At 38.8% G+C, this 23613-nt stretch overlaps 1 protein-coding gene across 4 annotated transcripts in view; it reads left to right on the forward strand.

The window, feature by feature from the left end:
* Positions 1-23613, forward strand: part of LOC149191458 (protein BCCIP homolog) — a 219306-nt gene that overhangs the window by 170166 nt on the left and 25527 nt on the right. For 3 of the 4 annotated variants that reach the window (XM_089404277.1, XM_089404276.1, XM_089404279.1), the window contains exon 8: positions 1169-1303. In XM_089404277.1, coding sequence (XP_089260403.1) covers positions 1169-1267 — 99 coding nt within the window. In that variant the 3' untranslated portion in view covers positions 1268-1303. The remainder of the gene's footprint in view (positions 1-1168; positions 1304-23613) is intronic. The other variant, XM_089404278.1, reaches the window with a different exon arrangement.

A 23613-nucleotide genomic window follows, 5' to 3' on the forward strand; every position in this document is an offset into this window, starting at 1 on the left:
GTCTCCTCAGGTCACTGAACTCACATCTAACCATCCCATCATGTAGATCTTCTTGTTCTGGTTCCAACGAGCCATTACACTAAGGTGTTCTGTCAAGTATTCCTTCCGGAATGCCACCTTAAGCGTAATTTAATTGAGTCATGCCCAATAATAACTATGTTTTCTGAAAGTTGTCGGAATGCGTCGGAACAAAAGGAAAACTATGCAGATGATGGAATATACTAAGCGAATGCCATCAGATCTCATAGAAACTCCTCAAAATCCCTCCAAAAGCCCTTGGGTCCATTGATGACACCAATCTGCGTCTGTGACCTCTCTGCCCCCAACTCTGAATGTCCATCCTAACCATGTCATAAGGAACACTAGAAAAATGAACATTACAGTAAACCCTAGATTCCTCAAGGCACAAGTCTAGGTCAACAACAGGGCTCAAAGATGTTGCAACAATATGCTCATTATGAGCCCAACACTGTCACTTATGGGAATAGAATTTGGATGGGGAGGATATCACTCCATCCCACAACTCAGAGAGTTGGATAGAGTGAATTGACAATTGTTGTCATATAGTTATATGTAAACTGAAGATACCTTGGTGAAAAGTTACAACAGAAGAGTAGTATGTGCATCTCGTTCTTTTGTTATTCAGTTATAATCAGAGTGCAAAACTGTGTTTCATTATCATATAAATGTTGTGAAATATCCTCCCAATCCTTGGTTCATGCTTTGGTCATATGGGGTGTGAAGGAAACAAATAGTGTTTTTGCATTCTGTAAAGGAAACTTATTTGAGGGTAAGTTGCTTCTGTTGTTTAAATGCTTCTACAACATTTTCCATGATATCGTACTTATGTTCTCAGAGCTCAGCTGATTGCCCATCTGAGCTCAAGTGTATGGGCAAGAATGCAACATATGAGCATCACTACAGCCAATTATCATTAATTGATTAGGCTTCCTTTGCAGTATCTTATAATTTATTATTCAGAATTTTTTGGTAAGTCGTCAATAAAATTTATAAAACTGGAGAGTAGTTCTGGTTAGCAGGCACTAATATTTGCTTTTTAAAGTCTGTACACATTTGATTTGCTTTCTCTTTATTCAATGGATATGCGTTTGAACTTATCTTTGAGAGGAATTATTAATTGTTATTGTTGATGCTGATATTTTGGCAGCTAGAAGATGTAAAGCCAATGCGACTTCTAATGGCGATCAAGGTGGATAAAATTCAAACATTTCGGTCGCAGTTGAAAGCTCTTATAGATGAGTCTTAGTGGAGATGTTTAGAGAATTTTGTGAGTGAGTTTGAGGTATTTTGGAAAAATTATGTTTAAATCTCAGAAGCATCCTGATTTATTGATTTACATTATTGTGCATGATATGCAAGCAATAAGTTTGATTGCTACGTGTGGTTGGTTAATGTTTCATGGTTTTGGTCGTTTTGTGATAAGAAACATCGACCTAAGTTTTTTCAAGATTTTGGGGCACATTTTCCTTTAATTTTATGTGTAATTGTAGGACATCAAAAAACATTGATCGATTAAGAACAGACATTGTCCGTCAGAAGAAGTTTAATATTGGAAATGTGTACAAGAAAGGCATTTTGCATTTGTAGTAGTTCTATCGAGATTTACAGTTCCATTCCAGTATTTATTAGGGTAGACTAGGAAGCATTTTGATTTTTGGGAATATGGGGTTAGGATATCTGTTTTTTGGTCTAGACTAAGATGAAAAAGATGATCTATCTATTGCTATTGCAACAACTTGCAATTCATGACAATGCTAACCACACACAATCCCACAATGTAACACCTCAACAGTCAATGTTAGCATCATAGGACCATTACACCTCTATGATGTGTACACCTGTAAGATGCTTAATGCAAATGACTGCCAACCATTGCTTAGTTGATATTTCCTTTTTGATGAGTTTGGAGGTGGACATCTGTTGCAATCATTAAATATTAATTGTTATACTTTTATTGCACTTATGCCCAAATGTGACAAGCCAGATTCCTTTGATGATTATAGCCCCATATCATTTTGTAATTGTGAGTATAAAAAATTTGCTAAGATATTAGCAGTAAGGCTCAAAGGAGTTTTTCTCAGAGGTTATTTCACTACAACAATTTTGATTTCTAGCTGGTAGACAAATTCATGAAGCCTTATGGCAGCTCACAAAGACCTTCACACTATCAGATCTAACAGGCTGCTTGCTTGCTATCGTTCTCAAACTCTGGATATCTCCAAATCTTATGGCAGGACAACCTGGCTATATTTAAGAACGATTTTGATACATGTGGGCTTTAGCTATCCTATGGTAAAGTGGATTATGGGATGTATCTCTTCTGCTTCTTTTTCTTGTGCTTGTCAGTGATGCAGGTTCAGATTTCTTAAACCCTCAAGGGACCGCAATGTAATGGCCATCTCGAATTACGGATAGGACATGATTATTAGCATTCATACGAGGCATGCATATGATAGATACATATGCATGCATCGAATGTACTGCGCTAGTATACATATTAACTTATTATGAAATTACCCAATGAAAGATAAACAAATTAATTCTGGAAAGTTCTAAGTGAATACCTAACTCAAAATACTAAATATAATGAGTGAGGTACTTAATGTATGTAATGTCCCTTCCTAAATTATTTTGGAACAAGATTTATTTCTACATTTTGGGGCCAATTTTGGTGAAGACAGGCCCATTTGATTTTTGATAGAAGACTTAGGAGTTAGAGGCAAGTTAATTTTATTTTATTTTGTTTTGTTAATGATATGTGGGGACCACCCACATAAGAAATACGCACTCCCTAAGCCAATGATTCGAAATGCATGAGAGGGAAGAAAAGGCAGGAAGAAATCTCCGCGAAAGTTATAAAATGAAGGCAACACACTTCATTTGACATTCTTGGCTTATCGAATTTGATTTTGTTGCTCAAGTTGTTTAGCCAGGTCACTTATTGTTTAGCAAGAGTTTTCCAAGCAGAGAACTCACCCTTTCTTCAGGGGACTTCGAGTGCCATCCTAGAGAGGTTCATCCATTATCATCCAGAGGAAATTTGTAGAAAGATTTCCGGCAGTTGTATTTAGTTCACTGTTGATTTGGGGTAGCATCGGATGTGCTCTAGTTACGAAAATTGGTGGAGAGGCTAAAGCATATAAGATCTCCAATACCTAGAAATGGTTTGGGCAGAATCTAACCAGTTTGGGAGATATTAAAATAATTAATAAATTTTAATGGAATCCCTAAGTCTAAACTTAGGGAAAATAAAATATTAATGTGAATTAATATAAAAATGAGTTAGAATGGTCCAAAAGTCATGGATCAAGCCAGATCTAATCTTAGCTGTTGATTAGGGATTTAATCTCGGCCATTGAAATGTCAACGAGAAAAGTATAAGAGGAGGCTTGAGGGTCACTTGGAGAATACACCGAGTTGATCAAGAATTTGATTTTTTGGGGCAGGGCTTGCTAAGGAAATCGAAGGAGTGATCAGAGTTGCAGCTGAGGGGCAGTGAATACAAAAGAAGAGAGGTAGAGAGGGTACCGGGAGCATCAACGCAGACGCCGGGAGAGGGTTGACGCAGAAATCAAGCCAGATCTAATCTTAGTCATTGATTAGGGACTTAATCTTGGCCGTTGAAATGTCAACGAGAAAATATATGAGGAGGCTTGAGGGTCACTTGGAGAATACACCGAGTTGATCAAGAATTCGATTTTTTGGGGCAAGGCTTGCTGAGGAAACAAAGGAGTGATCAGAGTTGCAACTGAGGGGCAGTGAATACAAAAGCAGAGAGGCAGAGAAGGTACCGGGAGCATCAACGCAGAAGCCGGGAGAGGGTTGATGCAGAACCAGCTAGAAGTCACACAGAAGCATCCAGAGGCCACACAGAGGCAGCTAGGAGCTGCGCAGAGCTTGAGGAGGGCCAGCGTGGGAGACGCAGAGCCTCCAGAGGCTGACGCAGAGCCCCGAGAGGCTGACGCTGGGCTAGAGAGGCTGACGTAGACCCTAGAGGTTGACGCTGGGAGATTTCGTGGGGCAGATTGGGGTTGATATCTGTCTCCAACTGAGAGGTACTACTGCTGAGAGCATTCTCTGTTGGGTGAGCCATTTCTGGCACCCAGATTGTATTCTGAAACTGCTTAATAATAAAACCCTCAGATCGCTGCACCGGTTTTCCCGCATTGGGTTTTTCCGGGGACATTAGTCCAAAAATAACGGTGTCACTTGTGTGCTTGTTTTTCCTTCAGTTGATGATCTGTATGTGTTGAGACTGTACTTGTATTTATTTTCAGTATTTACATGGTAAATAACTTGTTAATTAACAGAACAAGTAGGAAGAAATAAATTAGAAAGTACAGGAAGGATTTCTAACGGTTAGACTTAGAAATTCCAACATTCACCCCAGCAGTGCGTATTACTGGAGGACGCAGTAGTGGATCTAGTGTGGCCATTGCAACATTCTTCTGGAGGGTTATTGCCGGGGAAATTAGGAGAAGAAGGCTCAATAGATTTGTTGGCTATTGGGTGAGTTTGAGGGCTGGAAGTGGCAACAATATTCATGAGTGATTTTGTAGACTCTGTGGCCAGTGCAGAAGAGAGAAACTGGGCATACATGGGAGATAGAGTTTCAGCCATTGGGGCTATTGCTTGTTGGGAGAAATAAGGGAAGTATTGGTGGAGTTGATTGCTACATTTCAGGAGTGTCTGGGGAGGATTTTGCTGGTGGTTTGACAGACAGTGTGCTTCAACAACTATTGGAAAGCGTAGGGCTTTTGGGGGTCGATTTTGGAAGGTCAAAACTAGGCCAAACCATTTTTGGGTTTTTCTGGGTTTTTGACAAGGACTCCAAATATAAATTTGCAGAATTTTCTGAGCATCGGAGGTGGGGTTTTCAACCGTATCTTTGCAACAGACAATGTAAAATTGTTGGGGATTGCGCAGTGCCTTTTTGGGGGTCGATTTTGGAAGGTCAAAACTAGGCCAAACTATTTTTGGGTTTTTCTGGGTTTTTGACAAGGACCTCAGAAATAAATTTGTAGAATTTTCTAAGCATCGGAGGTGGGGTTTTCAGCCATATCTTTGTAGCAGACAATGCATATTTGCTGGGGCAGCGCAGAGACAATTTTTGGGTTATCATTGCTTCACCTAGGTATTGCTCCGCTTGCCAAAAAAGGCAAGCCTAGGTGTATTCCTTCCATATATTTGTACTCTTGCACCAGTTATAATAAAATGGCTCAGCTGCTTCCATATTTCTGATTGTTCTGGGTGTTTACTAAATTGTTTTAAAATTTTATGTGGTGTAAATTTGTTATTTGCTTGCATATCATTGTTTTTCCTATTTTGGAACATTACAATGTATGTACCACCACCATATATATATATATATAAAAAATAGAAAGGAAAGACAATGTATTATATAAAAGAGGATATAATATATTTAATACAAAAATAAATTGAATACAATACATATTATATAAAATATACGAAGGAATTATAAAATATATTAATATAAACTAAAAGAAGAAATTATAATATACAAACTAAACCAACTAAAAAGAATCCATTATATATATTATGCAATAAAAAGGAGCATAATATAAAGTCACAAAGAGTTTTAACAATGAATACAAATAAGATATAGATATTTATAAAAAAGGAAGAAGATTGTTGTCAACCATTGACCCAAGTGGCAGATGCTGACTCAATCTAAAACTAAACCTTATCCCTTATCCCTCTTTGGAGGAACCTCGAACAAGGGAATTCACCGTTTGGAGGCAGGGGGAAATTCTATTTAAGAAAGGCAAAGGAGGGATATATGGGGGGAGAAAAAAGAACACTGTGAGACTGGAGGAATGATCTGGAGGTCCAGGAAATTTGAAAAGAAAAAAAAAAGATGAGCCTTTGTTCTTGGAGTTTTGGGCACGGGGGCAGAGGACTTTGACTTCGAAGTCCTCTGGATCTAGGAACCCAAGAGGTTAAACCCAGATAGGCAAGGTGGATTTGGTCGGTTTGCTAACAGGAGTAGATTAAGAACAACGATAGCCAGAATCATCCAAACAGAATATCCAAGTAAGTACTTGTATTTAAATTTTGATTTTAGTTCAATTTCTGGTTAATTCTCAAGTGTTTTTGTTTATTTCATTATTATAAACTAGGGCATTTCACGCAACAAGGATGTCCACTTTCTCCCAGCCTTTTTATCGTTGGTTGCTGAAGGCTAAGTGGAGCTATTATGGAGGTTAAAGGATTGGCTGTTTCAAAGGACTTAGTGGGTTCTGCTGTGTTATTAATGCACATGTCATTGGTTGATGATTTCTGTTGTTCTCGGATGGATCAGAAGGGGAAGCTAGGAAAATTCAGGAGCTTCTGAATCTCTATTGTGTAGCAACTGTTATGCAAGTTAATGCTCAGAAATCAGCCGTCTGTTTTTAAAGAGATAAGTGAGGAGACAGTGGCACAAATAAAAGCCTGGTTTCTTTACTGTTTCATTGAGCTCCAAAATGGTTTCAAATACCCAGGTTTAATACTTGAACCAAATAGCTATAAAAAAGATGACCGTGGTTGGTTGTTGGGCATGATAGAGAATAGGATACACTTCTAGTGAAATAAGTGGCTTTCTAGAGAAGGCAGACTAACTCTTGTTAAGGCTATGTTGTAAGCCATACCGGTGTATTGCATTCTCTGGCTTGGATTCCGAAGGGAGTCTTGTAAAAGGTTTGTATACTTTGCTGTCATTTTTACGGAGGGTTGGAGGAGATGGTAATAGCATTCCTTGGGCTAGGTGAAGTCTATAGCTCTTCCCAAAAACAAGGGGGGCTGGAGATTGAAACAAATACATACTTTCAGAAAGGCTTTGCTTACAAAGAGTCTTTGGAACCTCATCACAAAAGAGATGCAAGATTCCCTCTTTACAAAATTCTGGTGTTTATTTAAAATTTCCGAGTTTTTAGTTTGAGTTTCAGTGAAGTATTTCTTCAAACAGTTAGTCTACACTCTGCTATAGGTGTTCTCTAGGAATTCCACTTCAGAAAATATACACAGTGAGCAGTATGTAACCAAAATAAGACCTGCCAAGCATTCAACTGATATATTTAATGTCCCAGGAAATTACACAGAGCTGATATATGTTTTTCATCAAAATAAACATCAACTAGAACAGACTCATTATATTCACTGTACAAACATATTGGAAGTTAAATTGTTTAGAGGAACCTGGGTACAATAGAAGATTGGAAGGAGTGTTTCAGCCCCTCGGTAACTTGTATACATATATCAGAGTTTATTTCACTGTGAACATCAGTCAGAATGTTCGAGGAACCAAGGATTCGACCTTTTTGTAAGACGGGAATGTCACCTTTCAACATTGCCTTCAGTCCTGTAACCAATCTGCTTGTGTATGTACTCTAATGGCTCAGTTTTTGAGTGAAGAACACGTCCGCCTCCAGCCTAAGTGCGCAACAAATGACACGACAAGGGTTTCATTCACATAACCATAACAAATCGTTCCATTCACTAACTGCACTTGTCCAGGCCAATGAGGGAAACACGGCTCAGTAGAAACAGAAGGAAACTTGGCCTCAAGGTTGCAGAATTAGTCCCAGCCACGAATGGAGAACTTAATCCTTCCTTAAACAGTGAAACTTGTGCTACTTTAGCTAGAACTTGTCCCAGGAGAAGTATAAAGATAAACCCTCTTCTTGTCAAGGGATTCGACTCAGAAAACTAGAGGAACTCAACCAGATTCATCTGCAGAGAGTTGGGTCGACTTTCTTATCCAAATCGGCCAGTGAAAGACTAATAGACTCGGTCCTTGGAATAAGCCATTGTATGGAATACATCCCAGCCTCTTTATTACTCATTTCTTCAGCAAATCAATTCCCCCATGGCTAGGAGTTCGACGCATCTAATGGGTCTTCTTCAAACTAAAAGAATAAGATAGAAAATACTCAATAAATTCATAAAATCAACTTCTAAAACCTGGGTACCTCAATTTTTCTTGCAAATCTTGTTCTCCATTGAAGCTTAGTGGTGAAATTTGTGTGATCTCACTCTCAAATCCAACTAGGGTGTTTAGTTTCAACACCGAAGTCAGTGATGGCGGTTAGGGTTCCAAAACCCTAAGCTTCTCCCCAAGAAAACTGTCCAAGAGTTCTTTTCTCCAAAACTAGAAATGCACCAACGAGGAGAGTCTCCTCATTTTCCTTCTTTTATAAACTTAGGATCACCTTTTTGCCTTCTTTTTATTAAATTAATATTTTATAAAGCCACTTTATGATATTTCACTTTATAAAGTTAAAGTGACTTTTCACTTGCCTAGGGAATATCACCCTTTCTCCTTTTTAGACTTTATAATGTTTTCCTTAGGCAATTTAAGTCCACTTTATCAAATATTTCCTTGTTTTAGCCTATGGGAACCACATTAGGATAGTGGACTCCGTCACACACTTCCTAAGTGGTTGGGGACATTATAATCTTCCCCGCCCAGGATTGCTTGCCCTCAAGCAATTCCAATTCAGGATGTTTGAGCACCTGTTCACCTTTCTAAGTAGCATCTTCCACCGTCAAACCCTTCCTCTTTACGAGGTACTCCTTTATTGTCTTGTTCCGTAGCTTCCTCTCCCTTGTATCTAGGATCTTTTCAGGAACCAAGATCAATTCTCCTTCCTCATCCAATGGTGGGAGTTCTGTGGAAATAACAACATGTTGCCCCAAGGCCTTTTTGAGGCATGAGACATGAAAGACGTTGTGAATTTTACATCCTTCTGGAAGCTCGAGTTCATAGGCCACTTCTCCTACTCGTCTCAAAATCTTGAATGGCCCATAGAACCTGGGTTTCAACTTTTCTGCCCCTTTTGTTTTCAATGATGACTATTTGTGGGGTTGAAGACGAAGGTACACCATATCTCCCACTTCAAAGTTGCACTCCACCTTGTGCTTGTCTACATACAATTTCTGCTAATTCTGAGCCATATGTAGATTATCCTTGAGGATTTTTAAAATGTCTTGGCTCTCCTGAATCCAGTCTTTGGCCAGTGGTGCCTGACTGTCCCCAAATATCATGTCTGCAAATGTTGGAGCATCATACCCATATAATGCTTTGAAGGGAGTCATGCTAATGGACATGTGGTAAGTGGCATTGTAGTAGTGCTCTACCATGTGAAACCACTTCACCCATGCCTTTTGTTGGCCGGTTACGTAATTCCTGAGATAGCCTTCCAACCACTTGTTGACTATCTCTATTTTCCCTTCAGTATGTGGGTGGTAGCTGGCACTTGTAGTTAGCTTAGTCCCCACGAGTTTGAAAAGCTCCTGCCAGATTCTGCCTATGAACCTGCTATCCCTATCACTGACAATGGACTTCGATAACCCATGTAATTTGAAGACCTCCTCGAATAATAGCTTGACCACTTGTGCAACTAGATATTTTGATGGTATGGCAAAGAAATGGGCAAATTTTATGAGCCGGTCTATCACCACATGTAAGCAATCTTTGCCTTGCATGGTGCACCAGAGGTAAGCTAGTGATAAAGTCCATGGAAACCCTGTCCCATTTCTACTTCAGGATGGGGATGGGTTGTAGTAAACTTGCTGGATGAGTGTGTTCTGTCTTGTTTTGCTAGCAAGTGTTGCATTCCCTCAGAAATCTCAACACATCCATCTTGAGGCCTTTCCAAGTGAACCTCTCCCTAATCTTCTTGTAGGTCTTTAGAATTCTCGGATGTCCAGCTAAGGGTGAGCTGTGAGCTGCCTAAATAATTCTCTCTTTGAGTTTTGACTCAGGCCCAAGATAGATCCGGTCCTTGTAGTAAATAATGTCATTCATAACCCGGTACTTGTCATCATGGATCAACCCCTCGAGAATCTCACAAGCAAATTTGTTCTTCGAATACTCCACCAACAACAACGACCTCCAATCTTCTGTCATCTCTATGAGTGAGAAAGTAGGTGGCATTCTCGATAAAGCATCAACCACTATGTTGTTTTTGCCCTTGATGTACTCTATCTCGAAGTCATAGGCCTGCAACTTACTTATCCACTTCTGCTGCCTCTCACTCAGTTCTTTTTGTTCCATGAGGAACCTTAGGCCGTTGTGATATGTTTTTACCTTAAATTGGTTCCCCACTAAGTACTGCCTGAATTTTGCCAATGCATGCATTATGGCCAACATCTCCTTGTCATAGATTGAATAGTGCAACTCATGGTCTCTGAGCTTGCGAAAGTTTGATTCTGTATAAGAACTGTTCCTATCCCTGTCCTTGAAGCATCACATTCTAGCATGAATGGCTGGGTGAAATTTCTTAAAGCAAGCACATGGCATGTGCTCATCACCTCCTTCATCCTCTCAAATGTTTCCTGTGCTTTTTCTGACCAGCTGAAGGCTCCCTTCTTGGTGAGGTCTGTAAGAGGAGCTGTTAATTGCGAAAACCCCTTAACAAATTTCCTGTAGTAAGTGCAGAGACCAAGGAAGCTCTTCAATTTTGTGACATTCTTTGGGGTGGGCCACTCAATGATTGCCCAAATTTTCTCTTGATGCACTTGAACCCCATCATGACCAATCACATGCCCTAGGTAGAGCATCTTTGTCATGCCAAATTCACACTTGGACTCCTTTGCATATAATTCCTTCTCCTCCAGAATCCCCAACACCTCATCCAAGTGCCTCAAGTGGTCTTCCCATGTCTTGTTGTAGACCAATATGTCATCGAAGAAGACCAATAAGTACTTCCGCAACTGCTTATTGAACACATGGTTCATACAAGATTGGAAAGTCGCGGGAGCGTTGGTTAGCCCAAATGGCATAACCAAAAACTTGTAGTGCCCATAGTGGCACCTGAAAGTTGTCTTCAAGATGTCTTGCTCCCAAACCTGAATCTGATGATAAGCCAAAATGAAGATCAATCTTCAAAAAATATTTGGACCCCTTATGCGAACCAGTGTCTGAGGAAGAAGAACAAGGGAGAGGTGTCTGACTCTAAGGCAACGCCAACAAAGGCGGAGAAAGAAGTCGAGGAGGATGACGATTATGCCATGAGTGTTCATGTACCTCTAGAGAAAAGGTGGGGAGACATCGAGCTATAGTCAATAGACTACAGGCGATGACGGGTAGGATCCTTGAGGTACCCAACCTCTTGGATTATACCTTGCTACGAGAGCCTCGAAGAAAGAGTAGCAGGACTGGCGGATGTCGGTAGAGACAGATGCGGATGAAGCAGCAGAGAGTGCTACAGTGCAGGAGTCCCCGGGCAACGCAAGGCTAGTAAGCTGCAACAGTGCGAGAGGCATGGGAGTGTTGCACCAGTGCAGGATGGCACAAAGAGGTGTGCAATGGTGCGAGATGCAGGGAGTTGTTGCAGTAGCACAGAGGTCAATAGAGGGAGCACTTGTTAGCGGCAGAGGGAGCTTCAACATCGGGAGTGTTTCTAGCCTGACAGGGATGTCAGAAGTTGGGTGGATTAGTTACTTACTTCTTAGTAACTGAGTTGCAGTGCAGTAGCACGATGCAGCATGATGAGAGGGGGATGCAGTGCAGATGCAGTGTTGGGAGGATGGACCAACAACAACACAGATGTAGAGGGAGTTGTCGTACAGATGCAGCAGTGGCAGTGGCAGGGCCATGGGCAGCAGTACAGGATGCAACAGTGCAGAGGATGTTGGGCGGGGAGGCCTAGCATCAGCACAGGTACCGGTGCCGGATAATCAGAGTGATGCTTAGTGTAGAGTATTACTAGAGCACAATCCTCGCTAAGAGGGAGTGTTGATTTGGGGTAGCATTGGATGTGCTCTAGCCATGAAAATTGGTGGAGAGGCTAAAGCACATGAGATCTCCAAGACCCAGAAATGGTTTGGACAGATTGTACCCGGTTTGAAAGATATTAAAATATATAATATTTTTAATGGAGTTCCTAAGTCTAAACTTAGGAAAAATAAAATATTAATGGGTATTAATATAAAATTGGGTTAGAAGGTTCCATAAGTCATGGATCAAGGCAAATCTAATCTTAGTCGTTGATTAGAGATTTAATCTCGACCGTTGAAGGACCAACGAGAAAAGTATAAGAGGAGGCTTGAGGGTCAGTTGGAAAACACATCAGAGTGATCAGTCATTCGATTTGCTAGAGTGGGGTTGCTAAGCAAAGTCAAATCAATGATCGACAGCGAGGGGCAGTGAGTACTGGACAGAGAGGCAGAGACAATACCAAGAGACAGCATAGAAGCAACAGCCAGAGCAGGCCACACAGAGCCCAGTAGAGACAACGCATAGCTAAGAGGGACTGCGTCATCCACGCAGAGGGCAGAGGGAGTGACGCAGAGGGTCCCAGAGGCTGCGCAGTGCCTCAGAGGGCTAACGCAGAGTAGCAGGAGGCTGACGCAGAGGCCAGAAGGGCCAGCACAGAGCTTCAAAGTCGCTGGAGAGGGTTTTGTGGGACAAGTTTTCTTAATACTTGTTTCCGAATAGAGAGGTATTGCTGCGGTGTATTTTTTCTCTGTCGAGTGAGTCGGTTAGGCACCCAGCGGTACTCAAGGAAACACTGCATAATAATAAACCCTCAGAATAGCTGCACCGGTTTCCCTGCATTGGGTTTTTCTGGTGACATTTGTCCAAAAATAACGATGTCACTTGTGTGTTTGTTTTCTTTCAAATGATGATTTGTAGATGTCAAGACTGTATTGTGTTTATTTCGTTATTTATATGTTTTAAATAACTTGTTCAAAATTTACAAGTAGAATAAATAAACCAGCAGAATACAGATTAATTTTCTAACGGATAGACTTAGAAAATTGAACAGTTCGATGTTCTGAGCCGGGAGGGCTGAAGTCGAAGCTCCTGAGAGCAAATTGATCTAGCAGAGAAGTGACGCAGTCTCCCAGAGGCAAGACGCTGGCCCACACAAAGCAGATTGTGCTGGGATTTTCACAGTGCTTGCTAGAGTTGGCCATTCAGTGGATCAGTTGTGACTTGAGGAACGAGGTAAACCCTCGTATGTATTTCTTGCTGCCGATATTTCTCTGAAAGGTTAGCCGGTGTGAGAGGCCAGCTTGTTGTAGTCAGATTCTGCTTGCTTAATAATACAAACCCTCTATATGTTGCATCGATTTTCCCGCATTGGGTTTTTCCAGGGACATTTGTCCAAAAATAATGGTGTCCCTTGTGTGTATGTCTCGTTCTATTTCAGTTTGTGATCTGTATGACAATGTAGTCTGCAGTAATGTTCTTCATCAGTATTTAAATAATTAAATAACTTGTTGAATGTAAAAATAGTAGGAGATGATAAACCAATGATTGTAGTTTTGATGTGTAGATTCAGAAATTTTCACACCAACCTCAACAACTCCTTTATGCCTTCTCTATCTCGTCTTTATAAACCTTAGGATGGCAACAAGGAGTGGTTATTACTGCCTGCACACCCTCCTCAATCTTTATGACATGTTCAAAACCTCTGTCTGGTGGTCTACCTGGAGGAATGTTGGCAAAAACTTTTTAACGTTTACGAAGTAATACTTGAATGTTGTTTGAGTGCTATTGTGGCTGCTCTAGCTGCTTGTTATCTATAATAAAACACTCTACTTCCCACTCAATATTGCCACGCTTAAAGACTGCCTCCATGTGGTTGGATGAAACTAGCTTTGGCAGGTACTGATGCATGGTCCTCAAAACTACCCTCACCATCTACAGGGTCATTGAACTCCATTTACATGTTCCGTTGGTCTGTGGTGTACTTCCCAATGTAGTAAAACCATTGACAAACCAACACCACATTAGTGTATGGTACATCCACCACAAAGAAGTCCTCTATCACTATATAGTTACCCATGGTGAGCTATAATTTGGGGATGTATTTGTTGCAGCCAGTGTTAATACTACCATTGAGATATCACTGATTTTCATAAATATCGCGATATTTTGGGCAAAACGAGATATCATTGAGGAAATATTGCGATATTTTCCTCTTTGAAAATATTGCGATATTTCCGAGATATCGATGATATCTCAGCAAAATATTGCGCGACAATGCAATTTATCACTAGGCAAGCTAGGCCGTGGCTACAAAACTAAAATTTTGAGTTTTATTTGCTCATTTGCTTTGTTAGTCTTGTGGAAGGAAGGTTGAAGAGCTTTGTGGTGGTTTTCAAGGAGGGATTAAGGATCAAACAACCATTATTATCACCAACCAATTTTTTTTTTGTGGATCAAAGATTCAGTTTCAGTGAGACAAACGTCATTTCTTCCATTAACAAGTATGTTCTTAAAAACACCTATGTTAATGATTTTTTTCATAGATTCAGGGTTATGCTTGCTTGCTTCTTTGCCTACCAACATTTTGCTTCTTTGTTTTTTGTCCATTTGCTATGATGTTCATGCCCATGAGCCAATGCAAGGGTTCTCTTTTTGCCATTTTACATTGCAAATAATGTAGTAAAAACATTATTTTTTAAAATGAAGGTTATTATTTGTGTATGAGGGTTTAATGCCATTTTTTTTGTTTTTTTGGTGCCCTAGGTTTGAATTTTGACGCTGTCCATTAATCCACTACAAATATGCCAAAGCCCTTGGACCCATTTTGGGAGTATGGGGAACCTAATGGTGAGACAAATTGGGCAATCTATCATGCAAATTGTGTGGGACCAAGATGACAGAAGGGGTCATGCAATTGAAATGCCATCTAGCTAGACTCCCTGGACATGATGTTGGGCTTTATATGGTTTCTAGTGTAGAGCTTATACAAAAAGCTCTTGAAGCAATTGATGAAAAAGACAGAAAGAAAGAAGAGGTAGAAATAAACAAGGTTGAATGTGTAGGTAGATCTTTCGGGATATCTTCTTCCGAGTTTGAGGTTGAGGGTAGTGGGAGGGGCTCCACAACGTCACTTGTTGATGTTATTGGGAGTGGGAGGTCATTCTTTTTTGTTCCACGAACTGGACATGGAGCACAACCTTCCATAAAATCAGTTGTTAAAAAAAAGGAGAACCAAGAAGCAGATAGAGTTATGAGGTGTCTTTTATGGAGTGACTTACCTCTCTGCATCACCAAAAACAATCCATTTTGGCAGCTAATGTGTGATGCTGTTGCTATTGTGGGCCCAACGTATAAAAGTGCTACAAATAAGGAGTTGTTGGGGCTGATCCTTGAAGCAGAAAAGTAGGACTTCAACTCTAGATTGGCAGAGTTGAAGCAAACATGGGAGGTGTCTAGATGCACAGTGATGTATGTTGGTTGGATAGATTTGAAGGGTAGGACCCTTTTAAATTTATTGGTACATTGTCCTAAAGGTACCATGTTTAATAAATCAGTGGATGCATCAACACATATGAAAGATGCAACATTGATATGTGAGTTGTTAGATGAGTTCGTCCGGGAGATTGGTGTGCAAAATGTGGTTCAAGTCATAATAAATAATGCCACTAATTATGTGGCTGCTAGCATGGTGCCATAGTATTAAAAACTGGAACCGTTGACTGGACCGGTCCACCCAGTGTTGCGGGGGAGCGCCCCCCCCCCCTCGCTCCCGCTCCCGATCCGCGCTCCGGGCGGGAGCGACTCGGGAGCGGGTCGGGAGCGCGCTCCCTAAAAAAAATTTCGCTCCCTGCCTTTTCGGGAGCGTTTTGCCTTTTTTGCATTTTTTTTTTGTAGTAATGTTCGAAATGCAATTTTTTTTGAAAGAAACAAATAGTTTTTGAGTGGGGCAACTTAATGATCAAGTCTAGGCCCTAGTATTGATATGCTATTCATAGTAATGTTAAATTCTTAAAGTAAAAGTGACATTTTCTTTAATTTTCATTTTCATCCTTTTACTTAAATTTTTAACATTACCATGAAATGACTCAGGATATTTGAGAGTGGTTTCGTCCTCATTGGATTTCATATGGAGAAAGTAGAATTTTAGATTTCATTCAAAATCCAGCAGACTTATCAGTTTTTCAGGATTTCAGGATTGGGGGATTGCAATGTTTCCATTGAATTTTGTCATGTATTAGGGTATGGAACTCATATTTAATCAAGAGTACCAATCCCTCTATGTACCTTGATGTTAGTGACATTGGTTGTTGAACTCCTCTATCATGACCCTTCTAAAAATGTACGCATCACTCAAACAAAATCTTGACTTGACATGCTATGCTTTTTCTATCTTATGTTAATGCTTAGAGGGTGATATTAATGACAAAGATCCCTATACAGATACAAAGGTAATGACAAAGATACCTCTGGATATTAATGCTTGGAGGGTGATATTAATGACAAAGATCCTGATTTTGCAACAAGACTAAAAAATTAGACATTTCTCGTGGTGGCAAGAGGCCCAAGCATAAGAAATAGATAATAGATTTACTTCTCTTTTCTAGTTTCTAGTAGCTTTTATAGCTATTGACTCTTTCATATTTATTATGATATTTTTTTAAACAATATATGACAATTTAAGTTTGAAGTTGGCAATTATAACTCATTAGTAATGAATTATGAATATGATGCTTCATGAAAGTTGAAAGTTGTTTCATTTCATTTCATTTTATAACATTTCATTTCATGTTAGATATTATTTGTTGTAATGGTTACACTTAGCTTACAAGTACAACTTTGGTGATCAATGATGATAAATGTTATATATTGAATTTTGAAAGCTTGAAACTTTAAGATTGATGAATCATGAGACTCAATATGTTGTATGTTACTATGTTACTAACTTGCGGACGTGGTTGATGAAGATTATAACTTCTAGATGATTGTTGTTATATGGTTCAATCTATGCTTTTTTATGTTTTTTATATCTAATTCATCATTCTACATGTTTTTGTTGACATATATGTATCAAAAATTAAAAAATATAAAAAATATATATATTTTTAAAAAATCGCTCCGGGATTCGCTCCCAAACCGGGAGCTTCTGAAAATGGTCGCTCCCGCTCCCGCTTCCGCTCCCGCTCCCCGCTTCCGCTCCCGCTCCCAAGTAACATTGGGTCCACCTAATAAACCAGGTTTCAAACCGAAATCAGTGAAACTGGGATTGGTCAAATCTCAATGAATCAGCTTTAAAAAAAATACATGAAATAATTAATTTTTAATGAAAAAAACTATTTCTAAGATTTAAAACCATGATTCCAAACTAATAGAGGCAAAATTTGCAAAGTTTTCTCATCTGTATACCAGGTAAAGTTTAATATATCAAAATGACACCGAGTGCAATACATATCATCGACAAAATACATAAACAATGGGGCTCTAAATGGCCTATAAAGTCCAAAAACAATGCTACAAGCTATGGGGCCATTGGCCTCCTACAAGACTGTAAGTCTAGACTCTACAGATACATATCACTGTATCAGTGATCAATATGATCATTCCTTATCATGATCAAACTCATCACCACTACTAGACACAGGTTCATCAACAAGAGCTACATAAACATCATCTGGATCAGAGTCTGAGGATGCCTCAGCCTCATCTGCAACCTCAGTGGTAGCACCAATAACAATAGAAGTGGACCTATTGGAAGCACGAGTTGGTCGAGTTGCATGACAAGTGCCATCTGTTGACCTTGCCGTCTACACCTATCTACAAGTTAGTGAGAAAAGCCTTCAACCCCACAAGGTGTGGTTGGTGGTAGGGAACTAAGAGAAAGGACTGTCACACTAAATCCCTTCTCTCTTCGTTTAAGCTATCTCCTAGGTTAGCTAAAGGGGGTGGTCCCTAATGAAAAGTTAAGTTAAAGTGATATGAGGTTCTAGGAGAGTGTTATAGTGAAAATGGATTACTTTTAATGATCTATGAACAAAATATGATATGAGCAATAACAATGAAAATCATTAACATGAGGAAACCATAAAACCAATGCCTTATAAAGAATTTGCTCAACAAAATAAAAGATACATTTGCTCAAAGTAAAGATGGAATGCTTCTAATAATAAAAGAAAAGTAACCCTGAAATGCAAACAAAAGATGTTAGCACAAGATATTTGTAAGATATAAAATCAATTCATGAATCAAAACATATCTTGCCAAAACTCAACAATTAGAAAAATTACTTTGAAAAAAGTATAATAGGAGATGCTTGTTGAAGGAAATGTAACTAGGTTTGGTTTTCATAAATGTAATTTTGATATTTGTACTTATTCAAGAAAAGGAAATTTATTTTGATATTATTTGTCAATGAGTTTCTTGCTCATTGAAAATAGGACAAGCACATTTTGAAGTGCTTTTAGAGAGTCAAAGTCAAAATGTAATTATGATAAGACCCTTTGAGGGCATGTCACATCATGTATGACATCATACAAGGTCAAGGGAACACCTCCAAGCATGGTCAAATCCTCTCCTAGCACCAACAAAGTCTACAAGCAGCAAAACAATGAATAAAAATGAATTATGAAGCAAACTATCAAGTCGGCTAGAAGAGGAGGGACAAACCTCTATTTTTAGAGGTTGTCCACTCCCCATACAATGCATCATCAAGCTTTGAAATCAGTGAAGAAGTGTAGCCGAGTAAGGGTAAAGAAAAGACAGGTTTGAGGAGCCTCTAATTCAACAAAGGAGAAGAAGTTAAAGCTGCAGTCAAAGGGACAGCTTCTAAGGTGAAAACCAATCACATGTGCAAAGAACAGAGCCATCTCTGCGGTCACAACAACAGTAATATAACAGTCTCACATAAATCATTGTTTGGGTTTCAAACTAGGCTTACTAAGCCTCCTATCCAAGCGTAGAGAGAAGGACCTCAAGCGAAGTTAGAAGAAGCCCTATATCTACAACAAGCACCCTCGCATGTGCGAAGATTAGGGCTGCAGTGCTGTCACCCTCAGCCTACTACCATACTTCAAAAGGAACTCAAATGATCTAGGGAAAGAATGAATATCCTTAGGTGAAGGATATCATTAAGTAAGGGGTATCTCTTCTAGAAGATCTACTTGCTATAGAAGGAAGAACGAAGTGTTGGAAGAAGATCAAAGTGCCGAAAGATAGAGGTCCATGTGCCGGAAGTGACAATGCAGTAAGAGGAAGGATTTGACCTATGCTTTGAGGATATCCTAGTCAAGGGTCTAGGGTTTGGCAATTGTTTAAATAAGAAGCTTCAATAAGAGAAATCTTATAAGGGGTTTTCCTTTCAAGAGTGGAGAGGGTTTGTCCCTGGCAGAGACCCAAATTCTGTGTTCTTGTTATTTTGTTTTGATAGCAGTTTGATGAAGCACACACATGCACTAATAAGAAGAAGAAGAAGAAGAATAAGATGACAAGAAAAGTAAAAAGACTTCACAAATTGTTATCAAGTCTTGGAGAATTCTCTAACAATGCTAAATGCTAAATTAGGATGTCAATATGGAATTAGACTTGAGGATGAAATGAAAACACTTATTACCAATTTGAAGAATCACAATACTTGCTTTGAAATGTTTATTGAAAATAAACTTTGCAATATAACAACTCAAAACATCAAGAGACAAGTAAAGTAAATGTGATGGAAAATGCTGTTGGTTAATTTTATTAACTATCTCTACAACAAAATTGCAATTGAACTCTTCAATTCTCAGGCCTCACTTTCGCCAAAAAATTTGGTCTCACAATGAGGAGTCCTTAGAGAAGTAGAGGGTCCGTAAGATGTCTATTTCAACCAACTTATGTTGGAGGTAAGGCTTGAGGCCTTCATTTACTAAAATGCTTAGATGAAGTGCAGATTGTGTTAATTCCCCAATTAAAATAATGCTACATGCAAATGTTTCAAAGAGAAATAAGATAGTTGCAAAAATTGAGAGACTAGAATGTAAATGAGTTCATATGTGTTCGCACCATTAAATGGAAAATAGACAAGCCAAATGGAATAGATTGCTTTAAGCTACAATTGTTTAAAAAAAATGATAGTGCTCTAATAGTTTCCATGACATATAGCATAAATCGACCAAATAGTGAAACATGTACTTGAAAGAATTATGAAACAATTAAAACATGCCAAAGTATGAAGTTTTTACACATGAGATAAGATTTGCTCAAGTTTACAAGTTTGAAGCATATGCAGGTGAAAATTTAAATACAAGATTAGGAAAAATTGCATGTGGAGTGAAATGTGTTAATTTTAAGCACACACAAAATGAAATTAAGTGTTAGAAAACTAAGAAAAACTAGAAGCAAAATAAGTCCACCCACCAGATTTCCCTCCTCAAATGAGGAAGAGGGATGCCATGAGAAAAATCCCAAGCCCTCAAAACAGAAATTTTATTTTATTAGTGCTTGAGTTGGGTTAAATTGACTCGAAAAGGCTGCCCTCAATATGAGAGAGATCTTTACAAAGTGCAGAAATTTAACAATAATATACTCTCTCTGAAGAATATACAAGAACAAGCTACAAGGCTCAAAGGCCTCCCTTGAGTGCTCACGACTTCCCTTGAAAAATCGATCCTTGAAATGGGTGAGGGGGTTTCGCATGCACACAAGTAAGTAGTTTCTCAATGTCTCTCCTCAAAGCTCTTTGTTGTCCAATGCTTCAAGCTCATGAGTTGCAAAATGAAATCCAAAAGTTAAACAAATTAGGATACAAATTTAATGTATAAAAATACTAGCTCAAGTATTGAGAATAAACTCCCATACTTGCCTAGTTTTGATGATGGCTCTTGAAAAGAAAATATGACTTTGAAAAGCTAGAATAAAAGAAGTATTTAAATGATGATCAAGTAACTATAGAGTGAAGAAACTCCCTCTTGCTTCGTTGGATGGAAGACTTTGGAGTTGACGATGACAAAGTCTTGGATCACTATGGCTTCAGGATTTGGTTTGATTTTGTGAAGATTTCCGCACTTCCGTATGGATTTGAGCACACAAAACAAAAATATTTCCTACACACTTAAAAGAGATATTAGTTCATACATGGATTAGAGAAATATAATAAACAGGTTAACCAAACATTCTGTTAAAGAATCTAGGACATCTAGGTTATAATGAGATTCGTCTATCAATGATAACAATTTGTGAAGTACTTTTTACTTCTCTTATTAGCACAATCTTCTCTTATTATTATTAATGTGTGTTCTTCTTACTTCTTCAAACATTTACTAAAACAAAAGAGACAAGAACACAAGATGTTGGCTCTCAGCCAGGGAAAAACCTCTCTCTCCTAGAGAGGAAAACCTTCTGCAAATTTCTCTTATTGAAGCTTCAATTGACAAATGTCAAACCCTAGACCCTTGACAAGAAGATCCTCCAAGCACAAGTCAAGCCCTCCCTTCAGATCTGAGATCACTTCCTTAGCACTTTGTCCTCCTTCCGACAATTGATAGCTTTACTGCAACAACCCTAGATTGTATGCCCTAGAAGGAACCTTCTTCTTTTCTTCCTTCACTTGAGATGATGACTTTCTTCACAAGGAAAAGGACCTTATTCTTAACCCAACCAAGCTCTTTTCTCTAATGTAGTTGCAGATCTCGGACAACAGCAGTATGACCCTTATTCTTCGCACGTGTGAGAGGATACCTTCAATAATTGTTGTTTAGTTTGCTTTCTTTCCTTCGCTTGAGTTGTCTCTTCCTTCGCTTTGAGTAAGAGGCCTAATTGACCCACTTTTCCAACCCAAACAAGTCTCTTCGTATGACTATCCTAGTAGGTCTGTTATGGCAGCAAAATGAGCCTCTTTTCTTCGCACATGTGACTGTAATTAGGCCTGAAATATGCCTTGCAAACTCGACCTTCTATTCCTCCTCCTTCACTGCAATAGAGACACCTTCTTTTGTCCTTTTCGTACCCTTTTCTAGCCCTGCTCCTTCGCTAATTTCAGAGATGACTTGCTGCTCCTTAGGTGAGGACGAATGGCCCTATATATAGGAGTTTGTCCCTCCTTTTGAGCCGACTTGATCACTTTAGGCCGACTTGTCCTTGAAATTCTGAATTAGTCCTTTTTATGAGGCCGACATATGGAGGAGGCTTATGACTTTGCTTGGAGGTCATTCCTTGACTCTAATACATAAATTTACATGGTGTAACATGCCCATAAGGGTCTTCAACAATTACATTGACTCTTTGACTTTCCTATAGCACTTCAACATGTGCTAGACCTATGCAATGAGCAAGAAACTCATTTTTATAAATGACAAAAATAATAATTCTTTTTTTTTACAAGTACAAAGATCAAAATTACATTTATGAAGACCGAACCTAGTTACACTTTCTTCAACACATTCTTTCGAAAATGACTTAGAAAGCCTATTCCTAGAATATTACTCTAAATCAATGGGTGTGCAAGATAGCTTGCACATACCAATCCAAATAAGATAACAAAATATAATTTAACGCTCATTCAATATGCAAAAAGAAATAAAAATAATAACAATAACATGAAAATAAGTCACCTCATAACGCCAAGAGAACATAAGCCATGTAGCCCTAAAGTCTTGATTATATTAAAAATATGCAAGTGCAAACATAGAGTCTTCTCAATCCCAATAGCTCCTAACATGATACAATATGAGAGCCCATGGCTCCATTATATAGAGAGTTGGGAGCAAATCCCAATGTAGAAGTGATTAAACAAGTGGCATGAGGTGACAATCCCAAAGCGAAATTCAAATTTGTTGAATGGAGCTCCATTGACAAGTGTAAAAATCGAATTCTAGCAAGTGGACTTCATTTTCTTCTTCCCTTATGTGCCAAATTTGAATTTTATGATGGAATGACAAGTGTAGATGGGTGGTAACTCATGTGGAGACAATTTCCCACAAAAATCTCTACCAAATATTCTCCCGAATCCTCCCAAATGTACGTTAACTTCACAAATTCGAATTTCCAACTAAGCAACTTTCTCATTTAATGTCAAAAATTTGATTTTATTTGAGCACATGTCCTTTCCTTGATTTTAGGAGTCCACATCACCTTGGGACTTCACTTTAACTCCTCCATAATTTTACACCTCATTTCCACAACATTTAACATGTGTGGATATTTATTTTTCTCCATTTATCTAATTTATGGCTTAATTAATTGCCAGATTTCCCACTAAACTTGAGAAAAGTGGGTTTTGAGGGTTCAAAACACATTTTTAACCCTTCAAAGCGTGTCATAGTAGAAAGTTGAGGGTGAGAGGTGCAAATTTTATTACTCATACCCCATACAACTTCTCTAGATATCACTTATTACATTACAAATTCAATTTTATTAGCAATTTCCGCAGTGCAAAAAATCTAAAAAATAAAAAAATGACTACCTAGACCTAACCAAATTCCACGAAATTTTGTGTGATCTAGTATGATAATATACATCAACTCTAGACACTAAGATGTGTTAGGGGCTCAACCTTCAAATCGTCACTCCAACTTTGGGGTAAAAAGTGAGTGAAAAACCCGAAAAAATTATCTGCCTTTGAAAAAGAAGGGATAATTAACCAGATAAAAAAAACACTCAAAGGTGTACTCGATTGCTGATCGAGTCTCAACATGCTAGGTCTGTTACAGACTCAAAACTCATCATTACTAGTATCACTTATTACAATTCCCCATAGGGTGTGGAATCTGAGTATAAGAAAAATGATGAGAAAATAGAAGTAGAGTTAAAAAACCCCGTTGGCTAATGATATCCGATGGTACAAGTGTCCTCTGGATCATCTTTGGGCATGGAGTCTTCATATAATCATTAGGTGCCGCTACAGT

Source organism: Pinus tabuliformis, chromosome 2_2 (assembly GCF_031772625.1).
Source record: "Pinus tabuliformis cultivar Carrire ecotype Pingquan chromosome 2_2, CPIR1, whole genome shotgun sequence".
NCBI classification, from domain to species: domain Eukaryota; kingdom Viridiplantae; phylum Streptophyta; class Pinopsida; order Pinales; family Pinaceae; genus Pinus; species Pinus tabuliformis.